Genomic DNA, 15,831 nt, shown 5'->3' on the forward strand with positions numbered 1-15,831 from the left:
AGTCTTCTGTCTGCATTTCTCCGTTCATTGCCAAAGATGGGTAAATATGTTGACCGAAAAAGATCAACTATAAGGGGGAATTGTAGATGTAACATCCATAATATTTAAGGGGTCTAGATGATGTTTTTAAAAGGTTGAGGGACTAAAGATGTATGAGTCCCAATCTTGTACTATAAGCTGGAAATAGTGAGTTCTAAATCATTCTAGAAAAATATTGATACAAATAATAGAGAGGAAGAGAAAAGTGACGAGCAAGAGAGAAATGGAGAAAAAAAATTAGGGTTTTGATTCTCATCAAATTGGAGCTAAAAGCTAGTGATTTTGTGCAATTGGTGGTAGACTAATCCCTTGGGTGTAGAAATAACTAAGGGAATCATCTTCCTTCTTCATCTCAAGTGTTGTGGTAAGAACCCTAGCTTTAACTAAATGGGTTTTCTTTTAGATTATGATATGTGGTGTTGTTTGATGATGATACTAGTTCAAGCATGATGCATAAGCATCATGGATGAATTAGGGTTGGGTAATTGTAACTAAAATTTATGATTTTAGTGTTTTAAATGAAGATGGTGGTGATGATTTATGATAAAATTCAATCCTTCATAGTCTTGTTACTCTAGAGTTAGTGAATTAGTGTTTTGGGTATGTTTGTGAGTTGAAAATTTGGTATATATTATTAAACCCGTAGTTACAAAAGCTGCACAAACGATGATCTTGTAAAGGTCGTATCTAATCAACCGTAGCTCCGTTTGGGGCGTGTGAGCACTTTTCGGAAAGGTCTTGGAGTATACTTTCCAACTAATAAGTTTGTCTTTTCTGAATCGGTGTTTAAACGGGTCAGAATTAAGGGACAAAGGGGCTGTCCAGATTTGGTTAAATGGGTAAAAAGTGATTAAAGTGTTGTTGTTTGGAAATTTGGACTTGGTACAAGTGTCAATAACTTTAGGGTGTTATTGGACTTGAATTACCACATGCAGTGGTGATGGGTCGAGTCCTTTTTGGGTCAAGTGTAATAGGCGTTAAAATTGTACTTGTTTGTGTGCTAGAATTACCACCCTTAGTGGTAATTTGGTTGTGTCCATTTAAATGTCTAAATGGGAGGATTTTGGTGAGCAAGGTGGAAACCCTAGGCTAAGAGATGATGGTGTCGGATTCTCTTTTAGAGAATGCGTGTTTATGTGTTTATATGTCTATGTGTTGTATAGGTAAATACTTGCTCGGATGTGTTGATGGCGGTTGTGCTTCCAAGTTACTTGTTGCGCGTTATCAAGGTGAGTGTAATAATTGTATGTATGTGTGCATAGGTTATATGTGCGACCCGTAGTCAAACCGGCGAATATTTGACTATGAGTAACTTATGGTCAAACCGGCGAATATTTGACCCAAGATGATTTGTTAATAAACCGACGAATATTTGTGCATATGATGATGTGACGTGGCTAGTGGACTATGAGTTAGACCACATGGCGAGTGGACTATGAGTTAGGCCACTAAAGTGGACTATGAATTAGACCACTTGTTGTCTAGTAACTCTGATTGGACACTGGATAACGTTTGGGCGGCCACCCGATGATTTGGATATCCTTATGTGTTATGATTGAGTTTTAATGTTTGATTGATGTGATGTAGCATGCTTTAATGTGTTTCTTATCGTGATAGCATTTGGTGCCTATACGATTGCATGCTCGGTGTTATAGTCGTGATTGTATGAGCTATGTGTATGTTTGTATGATTATTACATTCACTAAGCGTTAGCTTATTCCGTTGTTGTTTACCTTTTTATAGGTACCGGTGTGATGACGTGAAGATATCTAGTTTTAGACTAGATGTCTAAGAATTGTTTGAGCTTATGATGTGGTTGTTACTACCTTATTAGACTCGGGTTGGGGGTAAGTGGTCTCGGGATCATGCTCTTGGTATTGGTTTAGGTTGTTAAGTTCTAAACCGTTCGTTGTGTAATTTGGTCAAATTTACACTTTTGTATTATGTAACGGGTCGTGGGCCACCCGATATATGATTATACTTGTTTAAGCGTTTCGTTGTGTGATTTTGTCGTACGTTGAATCCTAAACAGATTTTGGTTGATATGAATGAGTTTGGGTAACTTTTGTGTTGGTTTTGAATTGTGTCAAAATGCATAAAAAAAAAAGTTGTCGTTTTTTTGAAATTGAGTCGGGGTCGTTTCAAGTGGTATCAGAGCATGGTCTAAGGGATCTAGGTAACTTTGCGATAGGTGCCTAGACTTAGACTTGATTGTGTGGAATTAAATGCGGACTTGTAGAAATACGGTTCGTATTGCGAATGGTTAGTGCCTTAGTGTAGGTACACTAACTAAGACCTGTGGTTATGTGGGGCCTTAATTGGTATTTGCGCTTGTGCCTTAGATAGATAGTCGCCTATAGTAGTAGGTTGACTAGGAGGTTGCTTTTGATGATAAATCCTTAAGTAGTAGGATGACATGTGGTTATGATATATGTGCATTTATTATTTTATTGTATATATACATATACATATATCTTTTGGTGCGGTGTCCTAGGGATGAATCTATTGGAGAGATTGGGTTATTGGCGATTGTGAATGATCAAGTTCACCGAGGATTTGGATCATTCGGGTGTACTAGGAGTTGTCGCGTGTTTTGTTTTATGTGAATGTCGCACTAGTTCGGGTAAAGTACTTTATATGGACATGTGAAAATGGTAAGGTACGCAATTGTATTAGTGCTTGATCACCATTATTACAATACGTATTTTGACACCAAGCATGACATGTTGAGTACCGAACGGATGAACGTGACATTGTTAGGAAATATTTGGTGGTGATTTAGGAGTCAGGTAATGGTTCCTAGAGTGCGTTCCTAGAGTGCGTTGGTCTAAGGTGTTGTGTTTGTTATCACCTTAGGAGTATAGTGAATCGAGGAGAGTTATGGTAAACATAGACATTTATGGCGAGTACGTATACTTGTGAGATTGGTGCATTCGTAGTCACCCTAAGTAGCGGGTGCAATGTCGAGATTGATATGATGAGAGTCTTCTACCGTAACTAGGATGACCGTGGTGGGTGTGTGGCGTAGACTTGGGATCCGGTACTGGGATCCAACAAGTCTCGTGGGATGCAACAAGTCTCGTGATAGTAGTAAGTGTTATAACCTGGTCGAGTGTGTAGTTAGGGAATCACGTAGTGATTCCAATCGTGAGTCAACATGAGTGATTGTGTACCGGGGAGTCATTGGGTCATTAACTCGCGGGAGTGAGACCCGTATGACGAGGAATTGTGATAGAACATAGGTGTGCTAATGAGGCACATTGGGTAATTTTCCTTGAGGAATTCCCTTGTGTTGATAATTTTGGCAGTGAACAAAGGAGTATAAGGCCTGGTATCACCAAGCATCTCGTCTCGTTAGTGATATATAAATGTGTAGTAAGGCTAAATATCTTGGCCTGTGTAAACTTGTGAGGAACGTGCGTTCACTAGAAAGACTGTTAAGCTAGAGCATCGTAATGTTTATCGAGTGGATATGACTATAAGTCATCAAGTGGCGAGTTGTAAAAGTACATATTTATTCGCTTAAGTGAGCTATGTAGTTGAGAGTGGTGTTTGTATACTCCAAGTTTGATTAAGAGGAAGTAAGTAGTGTGAATGTAGCGATGACGTACGTGACAGAGTAGCCTAAGGCATTCTTAGGAGTTTTCCCAAAAATTGTTGTTAGATGGTAATCTTCGTGGCAGAAGAATTGATAAGAGTGTTAGGTGTAACGGGTGAGTTCGGTAAAGTTATCTTCACGTACGCTATTACGTCCGTAAGGGTGTGCTTGTGTTGAGTTTTAGTTTTGTAAGAAACTCGGCAAAGATATTCGGAAAGGAAGTAGAACAATAGTGTGTGCGGTAATGTGAGTACCACCATGTTGAGTGGCGCAATAAGTGACATTGGGTAATATGGAACCCAAAGACCGAGCTCCTAAACCTCGGTATATGGTGAGAGAGCACATAATTCTAGGACAGGTGTCTTTTATGCCTGCTCATGTATTTTTCGATTCCGATGATAATGTAGTCATTGTGTTTAGATTTTTCTTTTACATGTAAGAAACCTTTAAGAAGAGTGGTGGATGACAATGTAGAAGGGTCGGTGTAATAATTTGACTGTTGTAAGGTCGAGCTTGTAAGCATTGTAATAAATTCCTTGTGTGCAATGGATGAATAAAAATTAACTCTATGGTTGTTGCCATGAACAACCACGGAACAATGATAGTTGACACGGGTGCGGTAAGTTATTGATACGGGAATTCTCGTTACTCTTACGTGCTCGGGGTGTAAGATTGAATGGTGAGACGACATGGGACTTGACGGCTAGTTAGGCCGAATAAATTAGTAAGGTGCTTACATTGTAGGTGATGCATTTGCTAATTAGATTAGTCACTCTTTTTGCGAGAGTGAGTAAATGACTACTAGTAATTAAACGGTCAAGTGAGTAGAAGATCGAGTAGGATCGACTAACGTGTATGACGACTAAGGTTATTGAGTATGTCGTTTTTAGGGGTCCGAAGTGAATTTTTGGAAATTTGGTACTTTTGACCAACTATGATAATAGTTAAGTCAGTTGAAAGGCTACAAATTCACGGGATTTTATCATCTTGTCGATGTTGATGTAGAGTTGAACCCTAAGTGGGAGAGTTTTACTGCCGCCGAAGAAATATCGGAGTATACAGTTCCAGACCTCAGTTTCAACCCGAAATCTTAATGTGGTAGGGTATTGAGCCAGTGATATTGAACTCTAGGTCCAGTGTTTTGATCGTTGAGATATGGTTTATGGAGTATTAAGTGTGGAGTCAATTGTAGTAGGTTTAATTAAACTGCAAGTCCTTGTAAGTTTGGTGTCGAGTATCACCATTAATCCATTATGTGAGAGGAGGTTATATATGATATTGTGATCACTTAGAAATTCTATAATGGAGATGTGACTGTCACTAGGAATGCTTTTGTATCGTGATTTGGGGATGTCGGGAATCCCTTAAGGTGATAAATAGATGATTATGAGTCGGTTATCGAGGAACTTGCATCTTTTCCCTCTTCGGGAAGCGTGTTCGTTGGAATCTTTAATGAATTACCCCACTATAAGGTCGAGTGTTGGGTGAGGAATTCCAATTTCGATTGTCTCAAATAGACACTCGGTTAGCTGATTGATTTTCGTGTAAATACCCTGGGGGTTGTGAGAACTTATTAGTGATAGAGTGCCGATATCCTCCATAACGGGTGGTCATGGCGAGAGGCCCATCCGACGTTGGTGGGCATATTGTAGGTCGTACGATAAAATTCAGAGGTAGATAAAATGAATATTCTTGATGGGTAGAATTTTAGTATAATAATAGCTTTCTTGCTAGCATTGGAAGCCACTTTATGTAGTGCAATGTGAGAAAAAGGGGGAACCCCGATGTAATCGGATGTGATTAGTTAATAGAGCGTGAGTGTAACGTTGTTGTTTCGAACAAATTAGGATTGACAAAATCGTGTGCGAATAGGTCGAAGAGACCGTTAACGTTCCAAGAGGCACGATATGATGATGCTTAAGACTTCACCATGGAAAAGAGTAATATGTTGTGCTAATGAGAAATGTTAATTCCCAGTTTGTGGACCACTTAGGGCTGACAAGAGTTATGAAGTAGAATATTTATTCAAGCTAACTAATAACTTGCGAGTAAATGTCTTCCTTATGAGTAAATGCGTATGTCGTTAGAAGATAAGTACCCTTTAAGTGGAGTATTCGAGGTGTGGTTTCAGAACTTGTTTGTTAAATGTGAACACTAAAAAGGGTGTCGAATTAGTGTGTTAGCTGAAGAATTAGCGTTGCAATACCTACTTTAAATAGTGGCGCGGATCACGGGGACGTGATCCAATATAAGTGGGGGAGAGTTGTAACATCCATAATATTTAAGGGGTCTAGATGATGTTTTTGAAAGGTTGAGGGACTAAAGGTGTATGAGTCCCAATCTTGTACTATAAGCTGGAAATAGTGAGTTCTAAATCATTCTAGACAAATATTGATACAAATAATAGAGAGGAAGAGAAAAGTGACGAGCAAGAGAGAAATGGAGAAAAAAAATTAGGGTTTTGATTCTCATCAAATTGGAGCTAAAAGCTAGTGATTTTGTGCAATTGGTGGTAGACTAATCCCTTGGGTGTAGAAATAACTAAGGGAATCATCTTCCTTCTTCATCTCAAGTGTTGTGGTAAGCACCCTAGCTTTAACTAAAAGGGTTTTCTTTTAGATTATGATATGTGGTGTTGTTTGATGATGATACTAGTTCAAGCATGATGCATAAGCATCATGGATGAATTAGGGTTGGGTAATTGTAACTAAAATTTATGATTTTAGTGTTTTAAATGAAGATGGTGGTGATGATTTATGATAAAATTCAATCCTTCATAGTCTTGTTACTCTAGAGTTAGTGAATTGGTGTTTTGGGTATGTTTGTGAGTTGAAAATTTGGTATATATTATTAAACCCGTAGTTACAAAAGCTGCACAAACGATGATCTTGTAAAGGTCGTATCTAATCAACCGTAGCTCCGTTTGGGGCGTGTGAGCACTTTTCGGAAAGGTCTTGGAGTATACTTTCCAACTAATAAGTTTGTCTTTTCTGAATCGGTGTTTAAACTGGTCAGAATTAAGGGACAAAGGGGCTGTCCAGATTTGGTTAAATGGGTAAAAAGTGATTAAAGTGTTGTTGTTTGGAAATTTGGACTTGGTACAAGTGTCAATAACTTTAGGGTGTTATTGGACTTGAATTACCACATGCAGTGGTGATGGGTCGAGTCCTTTTTGGGTCAAGTGTAATAGGCGTTAAAATTGTACTTGTTTGTGTGCTAGAATTACCACCCTTAGTGGTAATTTGGTTGTGTCCATTTAAATGTCTAAATGGGAGGATTTTGGTGAGCAAGGTGGAAACCCTAGGCTAAGAGATGATGGTGTCGGATTCTCTTTTAGAGAATGCGTGTTTATGTGTTTATATGTCTATGTGTTGTATAGGTAAATACTTGCTCGGATGTGTTGATGGCGGTTGTGCTTCCAAGTTACTTGTTGCGCGTTATCAAGGTGAGTGTAATAATTGTATGTATGTGTGCATAGGTTATATGTGCGACCCGTAGTCAAACCGGCGAATATTTGACTATGAGTAACTTATGGTCAAACCGGCGAATATTTGACCCAAGATGATTTGTTAATAAACCGACGAATATTTGTGCATATGATGATGTGACGTGGCTAGTGGACTATGAGTTAGACCACATGGCTAGTGGACTATGAGTTAGACCACATGGCGAGTGGACTATGAGTTAGACCACATGGCGAGTGGACTATGAGTTAGGCCACTAAAGTGGACTATGAGTTAGACCACTTGTTGTCTAGTAACTCTGATTGGACACTGGATAACGTTTGGGCGGCCACCCGATGATTTGGATATCCTTATGTGTTATGATTGAGTTTTAATGTTTGATTGATGTGATGTAGCATGCTTTAATGTGTTTCTTATCGTGATAGCATTTGGTGCCTATACGATTGCATGCTCGGTGTTATAGTCGTGATTGTATGAGCTATGTGTATGTTTGTATGATTATTACATTCACTAAGCGTTAGCTTATTCCGTTGTTGTTTACCTTTTTATAGGTACCGGTGTGATGACGTGAAGATATCTAGTTTTAGACTAGATGTCTAAGAATTGTTTGAGCTTATGATGTGGTTGTTACTACCTTATTAGACTCGGGTTGGGGGTAAGTGGTCTCGGGATCATGCTCTTGGTATTGGTTTAGGTTGTTAAGTTCTAAACCGTTCGTTGTGTAATTTGGTCAAATTTACACTTTTGTATTATGTAACGGGTCGTGGGCCACCCGATATATGATTAAACTTGTTTAAGCGTTTCGTTGTGTGATTTTGTCGTACGTTGAATCCTAAACAGATTTTGGTTGATATGAATGAGTTTGGGTAACTTTTGTGTTGGTTTTGAATTGTGTCAAAATGCATAAAAAAAAAAGTTGTCGTTTTTTTGAAATTGAGTCGGGGTCGTTTCAGTAGAACAACAAAGGAACCAATTGGGATGAAAGCCAAGACACATATTGGAGCAAGCATCCGTAGTTTTTGATAACAAAAGACAAGGAACAACGTTGCACTAAAGGCCACCATCATGGCAATCATTGAGAGCAGTAAGGCGACAAGTCCGATAAGCATTCGGCTTGGCAAACTCACTTGAAAGTCATTCTCAGCAAAAAGGGCCGTTAGGATGGATAAGAAAACTAATAATGTGGTACTTAAAGCTTTCGAACAATATACATTTTTTTCAAAAAATTTGGCAATTTACATTTTGCACCCTTCGGTCGACCAATCATTTGGTAGACTATCTCATAGTGTGGTCGACCACCTATTTTACAAGGTAGTCGACTACCATATTTCTCAACAATACAAAACTATTGGAAAATTATGGTGTTCAAAATTATAATGATATAAATATAAATATACATGATAGGTCATGAAAAACAATAGGTTATAAACTTGGTTAATATGAATCTAGCGACAAAACAATAGGTCAAAACATAATCTAGTTATTCATGCAGTTCATGTGGCTATTGTTGGAAGTTTAACAATGAGCTAAAACTAGAAGGCATAAATAAATGAAATCACTTAAAAATGTTAAGCAACCTAGTTTTGTTGTTACAAATAGTTTTGAAGACAACGACCACTACATGACTTTCGAAGGTCAACTTGTATAAACACGATAATTTTATTTAAAAAAAAAAAAAAAAAAAAAAAAAAAAAAACAGTTACATTAGAAAATAAAATAACAAAGACATTGCTAAGCTGGCACAGCTTCTTGCTTACAATGCCAAGCTACAACATCTTTATAACCCAATTTGCCTCCAAAAATATCCAAAGCGCTACCCATAGTTACATCCACGCGACCCATCCCTGCAACCTTTATTTTCTCCATATCCTCCATTACGGTCACGCCACCAGCGTAAGTGACTGGAATCTAAAGTCAATAAGCACACCATAAAAAAGGTTAAGGGATAATGATTACATAATAAGGTGGCAATTCCGACCCATTTACTTATGAACGGGTAAGTCTTGTTCTTAACGTATTTTAATTTTTCATAATTGACAGATTGACTCAACTATTTATATGAAAATGAAGATATGTTATGGTCGACCAAATCTTGTCTGTTTTGACATGACCCAAAACTCTACCCATTTTGGCATCTCTATTGGATGAACTGAAAAAGGCTACAATCATATACTAAAGAAAGATGAGGTGCGTAATACATACAGGGGAGTGCCTGCCGAGGAGTTCTACGAGTTCTTCATCAATGCCGAGTCTGCAATAAAATAAAAATAAATAAAATTCAAAAGACTAAAATGAAATATTGATTTGTCCAAGAAAATTGATTACTTACTTTTTACCTTCCACATCAACACCATGGACCAAAAACTCGTCAGCGTATGTGGAAAGAAAATGTAGTATTTTCTCATCAAGATATACATCAGTAAACTTCTGCCATCGATCTGTTACAATCGCATACTTCCCATTCTGAAATTCATGATTACAAACATTTTTATTAGTGAACGAAGTACATACAGCAAAATTGACCCAATTACTTATGAATGGGTTGATTCGCATTATGTTTCATCTCTACTTGGTCAAATGGGTAAAAAATTTAAAATGAAGCTCAAAAGGAAACAAGTCACACTCTTCTTAGTGCCAGAATGAGATGTAATATTTTAGAACCTAAAATACCAATAACCAAAAGAAGAATTACTACAGGTGCTGACAAAACCCTAGAAAGGTGTTTACCTTCAAGATATAAGCAGACTCTTAAATCGAGCATAATAATCTCCTAGAACTAGTCCTTATATATATGCTTTCATCCACACACCCGCACACACACACACACACAAAAAAGAACATGAGAGAGCTTATATCTCAAAATTTTGTTATTGATGAAGACGATTTGTAGAATCTACTCCTTGGCAACAAGGGTGAGTTTTATGTCCAAAAGTTGTGCGTTTGGCAGGGACTCCCCGACCCTGTGTTTCTTTTGGATACCCACCAAATCCACAGATCCACCCTGAAAGAGTCGGATGCCGGAAAAGTACCTCCACCGGGTCCCCACACATGTGACAGGAGCAACCATCATCCCACTGCCACACAAGTTGTAAATTCTTGCCACGAGTGGGGATTGAACCTGCGCCTATTTTATGTTATGGCGGGTCCCAGCTCAAAGGTATCGAGTACCACTGAGCTATTGCTAAATTGGTAACAAGGGTGAATTTTGGAGGGGAGATAGTAAGTGGTAAATATAATATCGTCGTTATTTCCGTTGATGATGAGTCAACGATGTAGTTTCCATGATAATTTAGCAATATAATCGAGGTTTTATTATGATAGTATGCTATGTATTTAATACTAATTTTGGCTGTATCGTGAGTCATTCGGAAAGTAAGCTTACCTATCGAAATGTTCAAATAGAACTAGAAGACTTGGCTTATCGCTTAAGATTAGATCCATTTTTTTCATTTACAAACATATTGATTTCAAATTGTTTTCCAATTTGGGTCGACCCTAACAAGATTGTAAGCGTGTGCTATACAAGTATTAATGATTCCACATAACTACAACCACAAAAATATGTATACCTTCTTTCTGCAACTGAGATCCAAGACAATCCTTTCTTTTCCAACAACGCGAACAAGTTCTTTGAGCCTCTCATGGTCCATTTGTCCATTGTTGAATACATACTGCAATTGTATACATTTCTAATTAATACATTATCATTAACTTAGCATCATTTTAAAGCACATATATTAACTAGTTAATAAATTGGTGAAAATTCCTTAACAAATAATATATATATATTGGCTAGCTCCAGAATAACAAGAAAAAATATGAAATAAACATACTGATGTGATGATGACATGGCTAGCTCCTTCTTGTATGTAACTCAAAGCATTGCCCGAATTAATACCACCTCCAACTTGCAAACCACCTAAATGATACGGTTCTCGCAGTAAGTTCAACAAACAATATCTGTAAGTTCATACTATCAACCATCAAGATAAACTGCTATTTATATATACTGATACATGATATGTGTGCGATTAAATTAGAGAAAACAATTATGTTCCGATATAGCTCAAAAGACTCGTTATCTTCTAACATGATGTATAACTTATTAACTTGAGCGGTTTCTTCTTAAAATTCTGTGTATGACCATTACAAATTGTAAACTATACAAAAATAAAAAATTGGCATATTAAGTGGAAATCATCATACCAGGATAAGCACGTAATGCCCCAATGGCTGATTCGTTACTTAAAGGATCCACTCCAAGCATGATTACATGACCACCTATTAGACCATCTTCTTTATAAAGAGTGGCATACTCTGCAGCTGATTTATCAGACTCAAAGTTCGTAACAAGTGTTGAACCACTATCTTTATTATCTGAAAGAGTAGAACCAACAATCTGCTTTACTTTCCCCTATAAACACATAATTAAATCACTTCAATAAACTTATAAAAAAGAGGGGTTAGGGTAAAGCTTAATTTCAACAGTTACTGAATTTCAAAAAAGCGAATACATTCAGTTTTAGCGATGTACATGCTTATAAGCTACAGCTTACTTAATATGCTGTCTAGGAAGATTGTTACAAAAAAAAAAAAAAGGTTAATAAACCAAATTAATAAGTAAACATCAAATTTGTGGTGTACGCGTAAACCTATTTGCCAAGCTTATTAGCTTATATAATGGCTTATAAACTCATTGGCAGTTGAAAATGAGCTTATTAGACTTCAAAATTTCAAACCTCAATTTTAATGGCTTACCCCAAACGCCTTAATCTTCAAAGAAATTAGTGTCAATATATTTATATTATTTACATCCAATAAGCTCGTAAGCCACGAAATGTGCTATGCCATCTAGTTTCACTTCTAAAATTGAAATATGTCAACTACTTAAAAATAAAATTAAAAATTAAAAAAATTGAAGATATAATTCACATTCACAAAGCTTTAGCAAAGCACTAACCTTATGTATATCAATGCAAGGGCGAAACTTAACTCCACACCTAATAGATAGACATTGAGATCCTGTCAAATTATTAAAATTAAAATTACATTTTCAAACACACATTTAATACAATTATACGGATAATTTTATAAACAATATATATATAATAAACAAAATATATATATATATATATATATATATATATATATATATATATATATATATATATATATATATATATATATATATATATATATATATATATATATATATATATATATATATATATATATATTATCAAGGCATATACTTGAGCTCTGTGGTGTTACAAACTTTTGTTTTCTGCTTGGGATTCTATTGAATGAATCAGTAAGTCCTACACATGCTGAATTAGTTTCAAAGCTCTTAATTAGCATTCTCTCTGAAAATGCAGTATTAGGGTTTATAGAGATTTATAGTCACCGCTGATCGGAGATGAGCTGATCGAATTTAAGGGTGTTAACTGAGGCGTGAATTTCGGGAGGAAATATACGTATTAGGGTTTTTAAGCTGGCTTTATAGTTTGTACTGTACCTTGTCCGGTTTGGGTCGAATAGGTTCTAAACAGGTCAAACTCAAATAGGTCAGCTTTTTTTAACTGGTGCAAACGGGTTAGAACTCAATCAAGTCAGGTCGGATATGGGTCAAAATACTCAAAACTTTTCTCAAAAAGTTTTAAAATTAGATTAAAAAAAAAAAAAAACTTACAGTGAGCATACGTAAAAATTGAAATGGAAACGTTATCCTGAAAACCAATATTAATGGTATGTTTGGTAATAAGTTTTTTAGAATTTTTTAAGCGTTTTTTATGAAAAAGCTCCTGTCAAGTAAAAAAAAAAAAACTCTGTTTGGTTATGAGTGCGTAAAAGTTTTTTGAGCGATGAAAAAAGTTAAAAGCTAGTTTAAGTAGCATTTGAGAAAAAACTCATAACTTTTTGTCATTTTACACTTTATTTTAACAATTTCAGCTACCATGTCAAACACCTATATACATATAAAAAGCTAACGGCTATCTGCTACCAGCTAACAGATACAAGCTACACGTTATCGGCTAAAAGCTACCGCCTAACAACTAGTTTTACGAAATATACCCTAATAACTAAAACGCAAAACTAAAAATTGAAACGCAAAACTGATACCTAAAACTAATAACTGAAACAGGTAACGCGAAACTGAAAACTTAAACTGAAACGCGAAACTGAAAACTTAAATAGAAACGCGAAATTAAAAGCTGAAATATGAAATGCAAAGCTGAAATTGAAAGCTGAAATACAAAAAACCCAAAACTGAAAATTAAAATGATAAAGTGAAAAGTGAAAGCCAAACTCAAAAAAAAAAAAAAAAAAAAAAAAAAAAAAAAAAAAAAAAAAAAAAACTGAAAACATGTGGTTTGCTCTTTTTAATAAAAGTAACGATATTTTATGGGTACAACTATACTTTTTGAAGAGTTTACAAATATATAACTAGATCACAAACTTACAGGTTACAGTCACTGGAATTTTAATACGAGTACTAATTTGCTCCAGCGAAATTGATTTTACAAAAGACGCTCAAGTAAGTTCTGCAATTCTTCAAAGTGCCTTGATTTTATGTGTTATCATAATAATCATAGTAGTATGTAATTATCTTTCATGTTGATGTTGATATGATTGTGCTTTTGGGTTATAACCGGCTTCATGCTGACCATGTTTATGTTATTTAGCTTATGATGCCCACTACCTGTTTGATAAAATGCCACCTATGCCAATATTATGAGAATCATCTGCAGAATCTTGTTTAATTGAACTAATACAAGTTAAAAAGTAGTACTTGTGAAAACACTCATGTTTTTCATTTTCATTTGTTCAATTCGCAGGGTAGTAATCAAGATAAGATTTTGGCATGAATTGTTGAACAATAATCTTTTGAAATGCCGATGAAGAAACTTACAAGACCACCACCGCTCTGCCGCCCTTTACAACCATCGACCACCACCAACCTCCCACCACCGCCACCACCCGACACATCACTCATCGCACCGCCAACCCTCTCTCTTACATCCCCCACCTCAACTACTCAATCACAACTCACCAATTTCATCAACTCTCACCTTAAAAACAACCTTACCGCTAACGACCTCCTATCCTTCCTCAAGAACCACCTCCACCACCACCCAAAATTCGCTCACCTCGACCTCCACGTCTTCCGCCATGCCGCCACCCTCGACTCCTTCCGCCACGACCACTCCACCTACGAATGGATGGTCCGAACGCTCGCCATTACGCACCGCCTCGACTCCTTATCATCCGTTCTCGATTTCATCGTCTCAAACCCTTGCCCTTGTTCCGACGGTATATTTTCTTGCTCACGTACCGAACCTATTTTCCGGTTCGCCATCAACTCGTTTTGTAACGTTGGTAGGTTTAATGATGCCATCCATGCTTTTCATAATATGCGTAAGCTAGTTGATGGTAAACCGAACACCGCTATATACAATATATTAATTCATAGTTTTGTTAAGTATGGTGAATTTGAAAAGGGTTTGGAGTTTTATGAGAGAATGATTAACGATCGAGTAAAGCCCGATGTGGTCACCTTTAACATATTGATTAATGGATACTTTCGTAGCTCGAGATTCGGTTTAGCTCTAGAGGTATTCAAGGAAATGAGGGTCAAGGGTTGTACTCCAAATGTAGTCACTTTTAATACTTTGATCAAAGGGTTTTTTAGAGAAAGGAAGTTTAAAGAAGGGATAGGAATGGCATACGAGATGATCGAATTGGGGTGCGGTTTATCGAGTGTAACTTGTGAAATTTTGGTTGATGGGCTTATTAAGGATGGACGTGTATCAGAGGTTTGTGATCTCGTTCTTGATTTTTCAAGAAAACGAGTTTTACCTACAACGTTTGACTATTTTGGCTTAATCGAGAGCCTTTGTGATAAAGGAAATGTGGTAATAGCAAAATCGATAGTTGATGAGATATGGGAGAATGGAAATGCTCCAAGCTCGATCACTTGTACTATTTTGATCGACGGTTTAAGGAAGATTGGGAATATTGAATTGGCGTTTACGTTAATGGATAAGATGCTTAAAGAAAGTATTGTTCCGGATAGTGTGACATTTAACTGTGTTCTTGGTGATTTGTGTAATTCAGGAAGAACGTTGGAAGCGGATAAATTGAGGATCTTGGGTTGTAATAAAGGTGTATGTGTTGATGAAGTAACTTATAACATATTAGTATCTGGATATTCAAAAGAAGGTAGAAAGATTGAGGGGAAGTGTATAGTGGATGAGATGTTGGATAAGGAGTTTATACCTGATATTGCTACTTATAATAGGCTGATGAAAGGTCTTGGTATTCGATGAAACTGCCTTTGATGGAAACAAGAACAATGCTAAAAATATATGCAGATTCTTTGTGTCGTTAAGTGAAATTACCGAACGTTGATGATAATCTAAATTGTTGTTTACTGGATGTATTATGTTTACTGGATGTTGTATGTCTACATCATCAGTAAGTAGCACACATATTCACAGCTAAAGCTTGTATATCTGTCAATATATATGTTGGAAGCTTCGACGAGCCCAACACACAACTATAGAGGATCTAGACTATACTAGACTCACTACACCAACACTTTGACGTTGGTTAGCCTTTAATTTTATAAATCCTTAGTGCACAATGTACTTAGGCGACAGTGTCGACCATATATCTTTAGGCGGTATAACCGACCATGTATTACTTAGGCGGCAGAGCCGACCATATAAT

At 36.5% G+C, this 15,831-nt stretch overlaps 2 protein-coding genes and 2 long non-coding RNA genes across 4 annotated transcripts in view; 3 read left to right on the forward strand and 1 right to left on the reverse strand.

Moving 5' to 3' along the window:
- Positions 1-218: 218 nt before the first annotated feature.
- LOC139843629 (uncharacterized) lies at positions 219-2,008 on the forward strand. The gene is made up of 3 exons (XR_011757650.1): positions 219-403; positions 1,203-1,268; positions 1,783-2,008. It is a non-coding gene; the product is annotated as an uncharacterized lncRNA (long non-coding RNA).
- Positions 2,009-5,997: 3,989 nt separating this feature from the next.
- Positions 5,998-7,986, forward strand: LOC139843628 (uncharacterized). The gene is made up of 3 exons (XR_011757649.1): positions 5,998-6,217; positions 7,017-7,082; positions 7,653-7,986. It is a non-coding gene; the product is annotated as an uncharacterized lncRNA (long non-coding RNA).
- Positions 7,987-8,781: 795 nt separating this feature from the next.
- On the reverse strand, positions 8,782-12,601 carry LOC139843850 (1-(5-phosphoribosyl)-5-[(5-phosphoribosylamino)methylideneamino] imidazole-4-carboxamide isomerase, chloroplastic). Its single transcript, XM_071834013.1, has 8 exons — positions 12,354-12,601; positions 12,062-12,123; positions 11,308-11,515; positions 10,935-11,020; positions 10,671-10,772; positions 9,431-9,564; positions 9,304-9,352; positions 8,782-9,009 (listed from the first exon to the last, which is right to left on the reverse strand). The coding sequence occupies exons 1-8, from the start codon at positions 12,457-12,459 to the stop codon at positions 8,833-8,835; spliced, it is 924 nt and encodes a 307-aa protein (XP_071690114.1). The 5' UTR covers positions 12,460-12,601; the 3' UTR covers positions 8,782-8,832.
- A 1,342-nt stretch (positions 12,602-13,943) lies between these two features.
- LOC139840334 (uncharacterized) overlaps positions 13,944-15,831 on the forward strand; it is a 45,703-nt gene continuing 43,815 nt past the window's right edge. Inside the window, exon 1 of the mRNA XM_071830601.1 lies at positions 13,944-15,576. Coding sequence (XP_071686702.1) covers positions 13,992-15,428 — 1,437 coding nt within the window. The 5' untranslated portion in view covers positions 13,944-13,991 and the 3' untranslated portion in view covers positions 15,429-15,576. The remainder of the gene's footprint in view (positions 15,577-15,831) is intronic.

Source organism: Rutidosis leptorrhynchoides, chromosome 4 (assembly GCF_046630445.1).
Source record: "Rutidosis leptorrhynchoides isolate AG116_Rl617_1_P2 chromosome 4, CSIRO_AGI_Rlap_v1, whole genome shotgun sequence".
Lineage (NCBI taxonomy): Eukaryota > Viridiplantae > Streptophyta > Magnoliopsida > Asterales > Asteraceae > Rutidosis > Rutidosis leptorrhynchoides.

Excerpts from the sequence above, each read along its gene's own strand:
- LOC139843850 (XM_071834013.1), bottom strand. The coding sequence starts at position 12,459 with ATGCTAATTAAGAGCTTTGAAACTAATTCAGCATGTGTAGGACTTACT. Across the intron at positions 11,516-12,061 it reads CTTGCATTGATATACATAAG|GGGAAAGTAAAGCAGATTGT; the intron begins GTTAGTGCTTTG and ends ATGTGTTTATAG. Across the intron at positions 9,565-10,670 it reads ATCTCAGTTGCAGAAAGAAG|AATGGGAAGTATGCGATTGT; the intron begins GTATACATATTT and ends CATGAATTTCAG.